Source organism: Falco rusticolus, chromosome 7, assembly GCF_015220075.1.
Source record: "Falco rusticolus isolate bFalRus1 chromosome 7, bFalRus1.pri, whole genome shotgun sequence".
NCBI classification, from domain to species: Eukaryota; Metazoa; Chordata; class Aves; order Falconiformes; family Falconidae; genus Falco; species Falco rusticolus.
Genome location: NC_051193.1, coordinates 7,775,869 through 7,791,459, shown reverse-complemented (window position 1 = coordinate 7,791,459; position 15,591 = coordinate 7,775,869). Strand labels below are relative to the sequence as shown.

Sequence of the window (15,591 nt, the reverse complement as noted above, 5' to 3'; positions counted from 1 at the left end):
GCACACACTTACCTTGTCTCCTCTGCAGAAACAACATTGCGTCAAGCCAGAACCATCTGAGTGTAGATTCAGAAAGGGATTAAATCCAAGGTTTTGAAAAATTAACTCCAAACACTGGAATGCTCTTTTAAGCCTTTGCCAACTTTTCCAGCACTCTGAAACCATCCTATCCTTGAGTCAATGCAGATTTCTTTTAAATAAAAACTTCCCCTGTGAGAAAAAGGTGATTGTGCTGGTTTTTTGGGTGGGGTTGGTGTTTTTTTCTGTTATGTTCTATTAGACAGTGAAGATACTGGGTCTGTTTCTGCTTCAGACCCTCTTAGGCTTCTTGTGATCTCACTAAGAAGCGCTTCAGATTGCCAAGAACAAGTTGCAGGTCTAAGCTTCTAAATTAATCAGATACCTTAAATCAGTAATACATCAAACAAACAAAAAAAAACCCCAAAATCAATATTCAGTCTAATTGTTCTGTAAGTCAGCATTACTGAAATAATATGGAACAAGTCATGTATCCTCATGTAGCCCATGAGCTTAGTACTAGGTAGGACATCAGAACTCCTGAGTCTAGCTCTGTACTGGATATAGATAGTGGGCAAATGTCTGTAACCTCTTACTCTACTGCTTCTGCTCTGTGTGTTTCATTTATCAGGGAGGGCAGGTGAACTGAATGTAGAACATCCCTAACTGTCTTAAGTTTTGATTAGAAGGATGATGTGATCACTTTCTTTGATTAGAAAGTACTGAGCCACCTGCCAACACCACCTCATCAAATGTACCTTTGCTTACTTCTATAATATGCCCAGTTGCCATCATGAGAGTTTTTGATGAAAAAGCTTTACTTAGAAAACAAAAAGCTAAACATGATCAAGGAAGACAATGGTTGCACAGAGGAAAGAAGCAACTTTTCTGTGAGAACAGCCAGTAAAGTAACTGTGGAGCAGCCACTGGATCACTGGGTAAGAGAGGTGAAAAAGAAATTCATTTTGAGGATATTGAAAAATTGCTGGTTTTTTCTGTGGCTCAAAGTGTCCCCAGATACAGAATGAATTTAATCTGCTTAGGTGTCTGCCCATTCCACACACAGTACCCTATCCATCTTCTTTATTCTATTACAAATTCATATAGAGTTTCCCGGAGCCTTCTTAGAAAAAGTTTTTTTGAAAGACTTAAACCAGATTAAACTTCTTTAGTGCCCACTTGCTAGAACAACTCCAGTTTACTTCACCCTGGCAATTATAATACAGGCTGTTAAGTGCAAACTAGACATGAGGCTAGTTAACCAGGCTACTGCAACTCCAGAATGAGCTTTCATGACAAGAGATGTAATCATTTTCTAATCATACGTAGAAGCAACTGGTATTGCAGCTTTTCACAAACATTGTATTTAAAAAATAAATAAATATAAAGGTATATACTTAACCATACATTAAGTAAGAATATAGGCTGCTGCACAGGAGGGCACACAGCTTTTAGCAGTCTTTATAGCACACCCTTTGCAACATGATGAATTAACAACCTGAAGATCAACTGATTATAAACTTAGTCCTAAATGCATTCTCTTTGAGACAAGAGAACCATAGCAACACGATTAAGGTTGGCACACAATTCAGTGTTTTAATTCTCTTGGCAAAAACTTGTAAGTTCCAATTATAGCATTTTTTAATTATTTTTTTTAAAAAAAAGATGCCTAGAAAGGTCTGATTTTGACGTGTCTGAGGCATATGGTTTACTGAGCGGCTCAACCAAGGAGGAGTTACTTGGATACACGAATAAATGCTATGTTAAATCACGACCTTAAACAAAAACCGGGGGACAGGGCTATGTGTGAGCGACTATCCCATACAGGGGGAGGAAATACACATCCCTACAGTGTATCGATAATGCCTGCCCACGGAACTGTCTCCCTGGAAATGCTGGATTAGTTTCCTGGGGGGAGGGAAGCTACCTCTCCCTGTTTCAAGTCACCCGCTTAAGAATTACAGGCTGCTGGATCTGCTCAGGTTCATCAAGACCCTACCGCTGGTCACCACTGAGCCCACCTTTTTGCAAAGCCTTCTCTGCCACTGGACTAACGATCTGATCCTTAAGAGCTTCACCTGTAATCATTAATACAACATTGAAAAAGTAAAAAAGTAAAAAAAATAGCTAATATAGAAACAGCTTGTGGTGACAGAACAAAATTTCTTTACCAAACCATAACATGAGTAACCTAGTGACATATGTTATACTTCCAATTGAATTAAATGTAAAACATTAGGAAAGAGCCTACAGGAAAGAAAACATGTAATATGTAATCTACACAAAGTTCTACACTCTGAACTTACACATAGCATGATCACAGAGCCTGAATTTAAAGGCAGTTTAAAGCCTGTAGCTCGCTCACTGTTTTTTCTGCACCAAACTTTTTCTGCGTTAATGGAGTTTGTATGCCATCCTGTCCACCACAGGGTTTACGGCAGATTTTTCTGCTAGAAAAGATCAAATGAAAGCAATTCAGGATCAAATGTTCACTTTGAAAGGAAGGTTACAGCTGTCATTCTGATAGCGATGTGTGTTGTGGTATCTCTCTTCCATAATGCAAGATCTGGTTTCCATAGAAATATCTTCTTATATCAGTATCTACAAGCCCTCCAATTATCCCCTTTTGGACATCTCATGCAATCCAATAAAATATTTTCAGAGCAGGGAAATAACTAGGCTCAACTACTACTTAATTACTTGGTGAGAAGAAAAAGAAAAGGACAATTAGCAAAGAAAAGCTTTATTTAAAACAAAACACAAGATGGAGAACGTGTCTTGCAAAAAAAAAAGAAGTATCTTACCTGAAGAAATCTCTCCAATGTTACAAATTATGAACAGCCAATTACATTCTTAAGACTATACTGAGATTTTTCTCATTTTTCAAAGTGCAATTATGCCATAATTCTAAATTATTTGGTGGCCTTGTCTCCAGCTAAGCCCTCAGGGTCTGCTCTGCTCATTTTCTGAATCCTTTGCATTGCTAAGTATTGCCTGCACCTTGTTCCAAGTCCTCTTGTTCAGGATCCTGTGAGTTTAGAGTCCTTGCTGCTGCTGTGTCATCTTATTTTTCTGTGGCATCTCCTGCCACTTGCGCATCACCAGGAATGTATTCAACACCCTGAAATTAGAAACAAGACAGAGGGAACACCAAATTACACACAAACAACATAAACAGTGTGTTGATCCTAATACAAAATGCCTCTGTCAACCAAGGCCACCATAAACATGCCAGGCAAGAAACTTAGCTGCATTGCTTGTATAGAACAGCTTCATTCCTGCTGCTCTGCCTGAGTTCCCAGAAGTGTCAGCACAAAGAAAACTGGGAATACACGGAGCCTTGATCTGGCTGGGTGGGCTCCGCAGCCATGACCACAGCACATAACGCAAGAGTGTGCACCACAGGGGCCAGTGCTGTCATAGTTCCCCCAGGAGACCCATGTCTGAAGAAAACAAACTGATTTAATTGTGTGGCAACCGAAGTGTGCTGGGGAAACAACCCCTACAGCTCTTTGTTTTGCTTCCACTCGTCTCTCCTTTTTCTTTATTACTTGAAAAAGCTTAATTACTGTGATTTGTTTTCTCACATACATGTACCCCTAACTAGGTTTAAGCTTTATTCAAACCTCTCAGTCTGTTTTAGGCCTCCGTCCTGCAAAAAGCTAACCATAGTCAGATCTGCAGCTCAGTAGCGAGATAAAATAATTAGGACTGTAAAGAGCTTGGCTTACTCATTCTAAAGGTGTCAGACTCAAGCCCCTGTACAGGCACAGGAAAAATCACAGTTCTGTTCAGAAAGCCATTGCATACGTATCCTAAAAACCCATATCCCTTCCTCTCTTTCAGAAAATGCAGATCTCTGACCAATTCAGATACAGGATTATAAGTAATCATTTGAAATTGATTTTAATTCTTGCTCAGTCTGCTTATTTTTTGCATTAGCTTCACAGTTACATGCTTTGTGTATATTACTAAACTACTTTAAACACCTCAGTCCACTGCCTGGTAGATTTAGCCACTAGGATCAAATCATGTTCAATGATTTCAGCTCCTCCAGTTCACCCCAGAAGAGAAACATCACTGTGTTCCTATTACTGAGACTATTTGCTGTAAATAAATATCTTCATTTTTCAAACAATAAGAATTAATTTGAATGAATTATTGCAGCTCTGTGTGACAACATGCTAAAGAGCTTTCTTTTTATAGATATATGTATACATGCAGGCAGAAATACGTGTATGTATATGTATGTCTATGTACCTGTGCACATCCACATTGAACTATCAGTTGCAGTAAACAGAGTGCTGCAGTTTATCTGTACTGCCACTAGATGCAGCCACATAACCTTGCAAAATTTAAAATTCTGACCTCAGGGTTATAGAAAACTTTTTTGGAATATCTATGATTGCAGAATTCTTACAACAACGTTAATAATATTCAATCCTGTGTACTGGTGGGAAAAAATGTAATATGATCAGAATTTTCAATTTTTCTTCTCAATAATTTTGTTCCAAAGCATAGCATTGCAAAAGTCGATGGAGATCTAAGGAAACAGAGCAGAGTAAGACTCGTCTGTTTTCATGGTTGTTGCCATAGATCCAGATTGGAGCTGACAATATTGAATTACATTGTGTTTTGCTTTCTACATAACAGAGCAAGTAGGAATGAAGCACTATGTTCCCAAGTGACCCCCTAAAGATAGAATCATAGAATCATAGAATAGTTTGGGTTGGAAGGGACCTTTAAAGGTCATCTAGTCCAACCCTCCTGCCATGAGCAGGGAAATTTTCAACTAGATCAGGTTGCTCAGAGCCTTGTCCAACCTGACCTTGAATGTTTCCAGGAATGGGGCATCTACCACCTATCTGGGCAACCTGTTCCAATGTTTCACCACCCTAACTGTAATTTTTTTTCCCTTATATCTAGTCTAAATCTACCCTCTCTTAGTTTAAAACCATTATTCCTTGTTCTATTGCAACAGGCCCTGCTACAGGGTTTGTCCCCATCATTCTTATCGGCCACATTTAAGTACTGAAAGGCCACAATAAGGTCTCCCCAGAGCCTTGTCTTCTCCAGGCTGGACAACCCCAACTCTCTCAGCTTTTTGTTATAGGAGAGGTGCTCCAACCCTCTGATCATTTTTGTGGCCTCCTCTGGAATCGCTCCAACAGGTCCATGTCCTTCTTATGTTGAGGGCCCCAGAGCTGAACGTGGTATTCCAGGCAGAGCCTCACTAGCGCAGAGTAGAGGGGAAGAATCACCTCCTTTGACCAACACTCTTTTGAAGTAGTCCAGGATATGGCTGGCCTTCTGGGCATGGCCCTGGCTCATGACCAGCTTTTCATTCACCAGTATCCTCAAGCCCTTCTCAGCAGGGCTGCTCTCAGTCCCTTCATCCCCTGCCTGTATTGATACAGGACATTGCCCCAGCCCAAGCGCAGGACCTTGCGCTTGGCCTTCTTGAACCTCATGAGGCTCATACAGGCCCTCTTCTTAAGCTTATCCAGATCCCTCAGGTATGTCAACCGCACCATTTAGCCTGGTGTCATCTGCAAACTTGCAGAAGATCTAAAGGACTGTGCATGTATGGAACACATAAGCATATAACTCAGTAGCTTCTATTCTATGCCACCTCACTTTCCTCTCTGCATCCCTATACCACAACTCTGGAAGCACAAGCAGCACACTAGGTCAGGTGACAAAGTATTCCTGCACACAGAAAATGCTTCTGCTTTATCTACTATTAAGAGACAGCATGAAGCCCTGGAAAATTCTCTTGTTATTTCCTCACCAGCTATCAGACAGAGCTACGCAGGAGTAATCCTGCCTTTAGGACAAAGCAAAACCAGGGAAACTCTCCCCTAGTTTTAGCAGGCATTCTCTGTCCCGTACTCTCCCTTGGTATTTTCCTGGGTGCATAATATGCACGGTACTGTGATAATACAAGCACAAGAAGAACACAAGTAGATTTCATATGTAAAACATATATAGTAAACGTATTACACACTGGTTTAAATACTGTTTATACAGTGGGTTGATTTTCCACTGAAGATAGATGAAATAAAGCCTGTTCAGCACATTCAGTGTAAAGGAAAGTGATGCCCAGTGAGCTGTGCACCAGAGTGGAGAATATAATTTAAAACACAGATTTTTATTACATATTTTAGTGCCAAATTCACTTGCTTCTGCTCCCTTCCACTATAAAGATCACATTGTAATTCACAATCCATATAAATATATCTACAACATACCTCTCCCCACCCCACCCCCACTTCTGGTTTATACTTTCCCTCCTTCCTCTTTTTGTAGATACATCTCATTTACGTGCATAACTGGCTAAGGCAGCTCCAGGCCTTACACCTATTTTTTACTGACAGCCACTCTGGTGGAATTATATTTGCCCATGTTTTGGCTCATTTCTCTTTGTTTGTTTATTTGTTTTTGTAGAAGACAGCAAAAAGAAGAAAGAAAAAAAGAAAGTATACTGTCCTCCAGGAGCTGCTTTCTCTTTGCTGATCTGATCATAGCTCTCTTCAACTGCCATTAATAAACTGAACTTAGCAAGATGGATTAAAGGAAAGAGCAACACCAGTTTTTGTTGGTTTAAAGCATGAAGGAACATAAATATAATGGCTTCAGAGGAGCCCAGCCTAGGGCTAAATTCTGACTTAACTCTCCTGTGGGGTGCTGCAGACAAGATGAAACGCAATGTCTCAACTGAAGGTCCCCATGCCAATACAAAGCAGGATAGATGTGGGAAGGCATGGGAGCAATTTGCTCTGCAGCACTCCTTGCTGCACTTCCAGAAAGAGACAATGTGTGCCCTTCTTTTGGAACCTAGTGTTTATCACAGCTTGTGTGCATGCAGCAGAGGGGCCTGTCTGGATGCCCGAGTCAGCTGAACAGATTACATCAACAAGATCCCCATATGAACTGTCAAATGGTTTTCCCACTCTGTCACTATCTTTTGTGAAGTAGGCAAAAAATTCTCCCAGCATGAAGGAATTACCCTGTAGAAGAGTACTTGGAATCTTCGAAAAGCCATAATGAAAATGTTTGTGTTTCCATCCGAGAGTGGTATTGGCAGAAAATTGAAGGTAATTAAACACATTGCCTGGTGGCCATACAAATTTCTTCTTTGTAGCAATTTCGGAGAAACAAACCCCTCTCTATAACCCACACATTGTGTTGTGCAACAGGAATTTTTTGGGCTAACATCTACCCTGCTGTAAGTGCACTGCAATAGGAGTTACAGCCACTTTATGCCAAGACTGTGCTTTGTTCAGTACCTCTCAGATGCTCTGTAGTTCAATTTCATTACTTCAAAATTTGTAAGAATTGTCCTGTTTACTGGGAAAAGACCAGTGAACTAGACTGCACACTCAGTAGTTCCGCCATGTGCAAACAACAGAGAAACCACCTATCTATTATCGCTACCTAACCCTTGATTTTCTTTCTTATCTTTATATAACTAACATGGCCAATTTCACACTGTTTATTTTTACTCACTTCCTGAAGGGGATGACTCCATCTGAATTTTTAACCAGATATTCACTCGTTGGCTCCAATCTCCTGGTGCTTCCACCTCCCACAGTCGCTTCTGCTCCTCAGGATAAGTCTGCAAGAATTTCTGGCAAACTGAATAGGAGAAACAAAGGGGTAAAAGCATGAATGAGTGGAAAGTACAGTTGAAGAGGGAGTGTATTCTACCCCAGAAATGCTCTCAGACCTACTTTCATTAGTTCCTTTGGAAATCTTTTCTTCTCTCTTCTCACCTTCCTTTTCTTTCTTTTAGCTGGGGTTTTTAGGAGAAGTCTATGTGGAAACAACCTAAACAGGCACAAGTGAATCCTGTCCATCTGCTTCAGTCTAGATTGCTTCCTTGTGAGCACAGAAATACAGGGCTTGAAATTACTTACTGATCCACCTTCTTCTGGCATTGCATCACAGAACTATCTCCAGGCACTTAGGTTTTAGACGAACAGAAATGCAGGTTTTTTCACCCTCACCACTCTGCGATGAAAGGTGTTTCAGTATCTTCCAGCTTTAACCATTAAGAATGCTACTCTAATTTCTATTTATAAACAAAAGCTTTGTATCGGTTTGTTCTTGGACCAATAACACCCTCCATTTTACTACTTCTACCCTGTACTCCATCGCTGAAGTTCACTTACTTCTTTGGGTGTGGAAAACAGGAAGAGCTGACAGAGGAGTAATAGGGGTACCTGTATCAGATGTACAATTGCCTTTAGAAACCATATACCCACAGACTCCTACCATTGTCAGTACACACTTAATGCTAATACAATTTGGATAAACAATCAAATTTATGATTGCTTATGTTGTCAAACTGAAATCTGTCTTATTTAGAGGTTTCTTTAGAATGTCTGCAGAGCCAAGAGGAGGCATATGTTGTAGAACAAACAGTTCAAAAAATTTAAAGGGCATTTTGAAACTCCTTAACCACCATTCTATCAGTTCCATCAACTGTACTCAGACAGCAATCTGTAAACAACAGAATTATTTTCATGCTCTCTTCTGTCCATTATATTTCATCATACTACAGAATGGGTAATTTATCTTCAACATTCCGTTGACTTTAACAATGGGTTATTGAAACAAAAACCCTAATTCTGGTATGTAAACATTTGCCTTACAGTAATGAGCAGATCATCATTAATTTTATTCAAGGATATCCAAACTATAGTAACCATTTCAATAGAAGCTACTGAAAGTAACGTATATACCAAAACAGAGATATCTGATAAATGTCTTTTTACTTCCTTTTAGGCCTCTGTAGTGCATTAAATAAGATACTAGTGAAAACTGTATTTAGTACAGAGATTTAGACTAAAAGGTTGCACTTAAAAGGTTTGTTAAAAGTATGAGGTTGTGGTTCAAATGAAATTAAAAACAGGCAGTGACTTCACTATACTCAAAATTTAACTTACAGCATTAGTATAAAAGCAGGACCCAGAAAATCTAATTAGAACACGATACAAGTGAAATTTATTCACTCTTAGCTTTAAACTTCATTGAGATGAAAGCAGAGTCTTGCAGTATATTGGCTAGCATTAACACAAGAACAATGCAGCTTTCTCATCTATAGTGTCTGAATCATTAATGCCTGGTGTAGGAAAAATGAACATTACTGGGAGAAGAGAAAGAATGTTGTCAATACTATTCCTTCCTGAATTTAGAAGTAGCAGTATCTAAGAAACTCCTAGAGTACATTTGTATGCATTCAATGGCACATACTGACCAAGAGAAAGAACAGATACAGTCAAAATGTTGTTGCCACTTACTAGGAAATGGCTGTAAAGCCATAAGTTAAGAGAAACATCTCCCAGAAAGTTATAGTAAAGACTGTATACCATACAGAGAGCAACTTTAGGAAAAAATGCTTTCCTGAAGAAAACAGTTTTATAAATAATGTGAGCACAGATATTTTGTGTAAATTTTACTAGCAAAACCAGAACTTCAACCTGAACACAGAGAAGATATATAACTACTCGGTGATCTTTTAAAAGCACCAAATGTTCAAAGACAGTCAATACAAAACAAGTACTGATGTGACTAGATGAATGAGCAGAGTCTAGGTATATGGCTCATTAAATCTAATTTCTTATAAATGCAGTATCTACAAGAGCATTATGTGCACAGTGTAGGCTTGACAAACATCTTACGATTCTTTTCCCTCGTGTCAAATAAAATGGGTACGTCTGTCTAGGGCAATGACACAGTTCTATTTCTAAGAGACAGTGAGATAAGTGAGATGAAAATGTCAAACAGGCAGTATAAGTTTTATGCTTCCCATTGTTTTACACAAATATTGGCCTACGGGAAATTCGTGATGTCTTAAGAAAAGTAACTAGTTGCACACTAACAACAGTTCAGTTCAGTTCAGACAAGTGCACTGAACTCTTACACAGTTAAGAAAATCCTGCCCAAGACCATATTGAAATTTATACATTATACATGACCCTTACCTAACATTTCCACATCAAATGATTTACCTTGATACATGGCAGCAGAAATAGGGCAGCTGATCCCCAAGGCATCCTCAGCCACGAAAGACTGACAGAAATCATGCAGCATTTTCATCCCTAGGCCACCTCTTCTGTACCTTCTCCGGACAAAAATAGTATCCAAAACCGGCAGCAAGTAACAATGATGGGTTGTACCATCACATAGGCTCCCTGAAAGCAGGCAGTAAAAAACACATGAATTTGAAATCAAAATCTGTATTGCTACACTAACTGCTGTGTGATTCTAGCCACAAATATTGCTCTGATACTTTTCCAGAGGCTACGAGGACCCTAACTGAAGTATATTTGCATAGACAGTAGAACACTTTCCAAGAGGAAGATTTGTGCCATCAAACTGAGAGGCCTGCTTAACACGTGGTTGACAGGTCTCACCCTAGTATTTTCCAGACTGATTCTTCATAATCAGACTATCTAGGTACACAGCTAACGTACAGAAGAAAGTTCACCAAAAAGATGTAACTGGGCTGCAGCCCAAGAGGTATAAATATTCTGAATGTAAACTCAGTATATTCCTTAAGCTTTTTGCTATTCTGGTAAATCATCCCAAACCCTCTTTTTATGAAATACACTGAACCACACAATGCAGCATGATCTAAATGCTCAGAAGGTCCATCCTGCCTGATGCAGCTGGACAGTGGAGAAGGCCTCCAGAAAAAACTCCTAATACTGTTTAAGCTATAGTGACCGCAGGGAGGGAAGAGAGGCTCTTTTTGGCCTCTGCATACATTGCTGTTGTGTCTTCCCAAATGGTATAATAATACTCCTAAAGTATGAAATTTGACTAGCCCCATCATGTACATCTCTTTCTGACTTTTAGGGGTCAGAATGTTATACAACCCCTTTACTGCATATTCAGTCTTTGATCCAGTCCTAGTTGACTAAATTCCGTGCAAAAGAATATTTCTCTCTTTCAGTTAACTGTCAGCACATACCCAGGAGTCGTCTTCAAGCCTTTGTTGGTAAAAGAACCACACAATAAGCATTGAGGTTGCTCCACCTGAAACTGGAAACAGACCCCTAACTGCTCATGCGCACAGTGACTCCAGGCCAGAAGGGAAGTCCATCACTCGCCTCCTTCAGAAAACAGAGCAGGGGCCAGGCAGCCCCAACAACCCAGGACATAACAGGAAGGCAAATGACTTTCCAAAGAGGAAGAATCATGTCTGAGAAAGCAGCAAGTAGAATCCAAGTGACAGCTAAACTCACAGCAGCAGCTTAGGTTCAACCTTACACTGCAGCACACAAAAGTCACATCTCTGTAGGAAGATGAGTACAGACACTAATCAAGGCATTTGGGTACAAAGCCATAAACAACTGAGTGGTGCATTGTAAAAAAGTACTGTAAGTGCTCCTTTGTAAGTCACTTGATTTCTACCAAGTAGTAATTTATCACACATGCATGTGCTTCTAGTCCATCACCTGAATTACTACTTTCAGTGTTAAACTAGGGTTTTCACTCAAGGACAGTCCTTGCTAATAAACATATTAAGTCAGTCACTTGAAATCATGGGGACATGACATAATGCTCTACATTGGGACAAAATACAGAGTCCAGTATAAGCCTCCAAACTATTAAAACTCAGTTCTCAGCGAAAACTGTCAAAACCAATTAGAACCAAGGGATTTATTTTGCAATCATGTATAGTAAACTCAAACTGGAGTCAAGAGAAAGTAGATAAAAGACAGACATTCAGGGTCCACAATTTTAATGTTCACCCTAAAGAACTTTGGGTCCTATTGCAGAGATACATTAGCAATTCACTGTTCAACCTCCATTGATTGCAGAATACCATAAAAACAGAACCTCAAACTACTTGACAGCCTAAGCCATTCAACCCTAAAATGAATGACCAACATCAGTTCACCAATTACCTACATACAGGATAAGGTCACCACAGAAACATCTCACTGATTTATTTTCACTTGAAAAAAATATATTTACAAAGATTTTACACTGCTTCTATCTGGGTCCATGGCAGTTTAAACAGAAACGGGTATCATGCCTTTGTAACAAAAAAATTTACATTTTCTTACTTTGTTGCTTAAATCTCACCAAGACCACCTCAGTTTTCTTTCTTACCACTTACAAGTGTACCACTCAATCTAGTTTTCAGTGTCTTGAGACATGAAACTTCCATCACTTCATTAAGTCACAGATCTCCTATTGAATGGCTGTTCCTAAATGCCAGTATAAACTTTTTACTTAATAGATCCCTTTTTTTCTTTATCACATCCCCATAGCTATCTTAAACTAAGGTCTACTTCTCTTCCTTGAGTTGGTGTTTAGCACCTTTTGCTGATAGTCACCAGGCCTGACTTTGAGTACTTCTTTTCTAGGATGCCGATTCAGCAAAGGATGCATGACTATATTTAATTCTAGACCCTGATTTGTCAAGGCTGTAGCTCTTCATTTAGCAAGAATCCACCATCATACATACTCAGCCATACAACAAGAGTACGTAGCTACATAACCAATCCATTCACATCCAGGCTTGGTCCACCCCTCTTAATCAAAGTGCATGCTTAACTTCAAACACATGTTCAAGCACATTGTTGGAAAAGGATGGTTTGTGGTGGCGTTTATAACCTTTCAATATTTGTAACACATGATGAGTAGTCACTCTTTTTTCATGAGCCAAAAAATTGAGTATATCCCCAGTCCCATTGTTAGCTGCCAGCCCAACAAAGATGTTGGATTCCAGCAGTATTGCACCATACATTCTAAGAAAGGGACAAACTCTTCCTCATGAAGTCAACAGCTTTAAGAATTCCGGCATGTTCTAAGGGTCCTTATAAGTTTATTATTATCTCATATAGTCTGTCTCCTATAAATCCTGATGAGACTGCGGTGCAGCAATCCCAGGAGCTGAGTGATTTATGTCTGCGCTCCTAATTTTGTGTTGAGGACAAAAACTTGCAATGTCTAAAGGCACTGTAAATAAAGAAACCATGAAGCCATTCTTCACCTTGTCTCTGGGAAACATATTAGAAGAGTCATAACCCACAGCCATTTGAAATAAAATAAACCATCCAACCTTTGGAACAAAGGTCACTTTGTCTCTAGTTCCCATCCAATGGCACAGAGGTTACCGTAAGCTAATGGTGGCCTAGAGGTGACCACTAGGTTCTCAAACATTTGGTTCAGAGGTTTGTTTCATTGTTGAATCACACAAATAGACTAAGTTTTGGGGTGAGGGAGGAGACAGGGAAAATAAGGGCATTGGCAATGAAGATGGAAGTATTCATACAGTCTGCCCTTTGAAAGCCTTTGATCTGTTTGGTTAGGTCACGGGTGCCAAACGACCAACTTATGAGCCAGCAAAATGGTAAACAGATATTACAAGGGCAGGAAAGCAGACAGCCATTAGCATTCCCAAAGAGCCACAAACTAGAAAAAACCCAATCCAGTCCCCACATCCAACAGACCCAAACAAAACAAGGTTGTGCATACTGACTATTTCCCTGCTGAACAAGTTGGCTTGGCACACACATGTTTGGACAGGCCTTAAGCAAGCTGAGTGCTTGTGTAAAGGGTGGGGAATATTTCTGCTGAATAGAACTCAAGGTCAACCCATTGTGTGAGTTTGTATGTGAGAAGGGGAACAAAGGTTCTGGCTTCAATAAAATTAAATTAATTCATGTCTTGACTGGTATGTAGTCATTTAATTTTTATTACAGCCAGGACCTTCAGTCTGTCTCAGAAATGCACATTAAAAATATTATTGCTAGAAAACAGAGGGAGACAAAAGCAATTATCCAACAAGATTTCAGCTAATTGTCAGGTTAACTTTAATTTTGATTTCATTTTCCCCCCCCCTAAAAGAAATGTATGTAATCAGTGAAAAAAAAATACTCTATTTTCTTTTTAGGGATCTATTTCTAGAGAATACCACCTGGGCCACCAAAGTATTAAAAGAAATTTGTGAAGACATGTATGAAGAAAGTTGTTAGCTTTGGTAGCCACTTCCAAAGACCATCTCTAAGGCTTTGGGGTAGGAAAAAACAGAGACTGGGCCAGGGTTGCTTTGCTGCCTACTTTGTATCATCTTAGAGCTTCTGCAGTCAGGTGTTCCCAAACTGTGATTTGTGGAGCATCTCTGAGGAATGAATGGTAAGCCAACAATGCATTTACTCTTGATTCAACTGCATGTTTTACAGTCTTCTCAGAGGACCAAATTTTTTAAGGCTGGTTTGACTCACATCACAGAGAACACCATTTTTCTCCACAGTTTTACTACTAAGGTTTGACAAAAGGGACACAGCAAGCTTGCGAGCCTGGGAAGGGACAAGCTTTGACAACCTGACTCCTTTGCTTTTTGTACCGCAGGCAGCTTGGTCTGCAACTGGGCAGCTCCTCTGTGTTATAGAAACAGTAATACATAATAGTAGGAAAAAAGCTGTACATAAAAAAGGGGGTTTGTTCTGTTTTGTTCTTGAAGGGACTAAGACACTCCTGGCTCATGGTATCCTCCAACTTCCTTACTGATTTATTTGTGTTATGAATCTTCTACATTCTCCTGACATTTATGTGAAGGTGGTAAAAGCCCATTTTCAGTAATTACTAGTCCTCAGTAAATAAAAAATAAAAAACTTTCAGGGAGTTATATGGTCTCATTACACAAAAAAAAATAGTGTCAGTAACCATGGTCATTAATCCTACATCACTACACAAAACACATTCTTTCTGAGGTTTTCACACAGATTTAGGGCATGCCAAGAAAAAAAAATCTGAAAGAAATAATTAAAAGAATATAAAACAGATCTCAAAACCAAAGAATCTATATGAAGGCTTGCTGCAAAATATTTCATTTTCATGTTGCTGTCTGCAAAGAAATGCACTGGGACAGGGAAATATCATTTCCCATTGTACCTTTAAGTAGTTACATTTGGTGAGGTCTAACTCCTCAGCTGTCTAATATGGAAGCTGCTGACATCGATAAAATTGGAGACATTTATCTTGGCACGTGACAAAGTGTCTTATCAGCCTCATTAGTGGCTTAGTACGTCTCATCAATCTTTAGTACACCCAGTGGTAAATGCTGCATGCCTGTCATTGGACAGGAATAGGCACATACCAGAGAAGCTAGGTTGATGATCTGTGTAGTCATGAATAAATTTTGTTTTAATAAAGGTGTTTAATGCTCACGAAAAGCGATAGCCTTGAAGAATGAGTCTTCTGTTTATCTACACAACAGGTGCAGGACGGCCAGTGTCAGTAGTTGCCAAATTGTCTCAAAACCTTGACTTGCAGTTACTGTGTCTCTGAGCAAGGCGGGTGCTCAAGACCATCTGTCCCTCTTCAGCTAGACTATCAAAAGAGATCCAGTTAAGGATGTTTATAAGATGGATGGATGTGTGGAACTGGACCAAAATTACCAAGTTCACTTTGCACAGGCCACCTAGGAACTGGCACATGGAAATGACTTTACAATATTGCCAAGACAGTTAATTGGAGTCACTGAAGTACATTGAAAATTTGGTTTGCATAGCAGCATACTAAATCTGTAGCAAAGACAGAACAGAC

General features: G+C 39.5%; 1 protein-coding gene across 2 annotated transcripts in view; it reads right to left on the bottom strand.

Annotated features, from left to right (window-relative positions):
- Positions 1 to 2,749: 2,749 nt before the first annotated feature.
- Positions 2,750 to 15,591, bottom strand: part of FAM169B (family with sequence similarity 169 member B) — a 40,304-nt gene continuing 27,462 nt past the window's right edge. Inside the window, exons 6-8 of one of the 2 annotated variants that reach the window (XM_037393377.1) lie at positions 10,035 to 10,217; positions 7,528 to 7,656; positions 2,750 to 3,139 (exon numbers count right to left, since the gene is read on the bottom strand). In XM_037393377.1, the coding sequence (XP_037249274.1) occupies positions 3,132 to 3,139; positions 7,528 to 7,656; positions 10,035 to 10,217 (320 nt within the window). In that variant the 3' untranslated portion in view covers positions 2,750 to 3,131. The remainder of the gene's footprint in view (positions 3,140 to 7,527; positions 7,657 to 10,034; positions 10,218 to 15,591) is intronic. The other variant, XM_037393376.1, reaches the window with a different exon arrangement.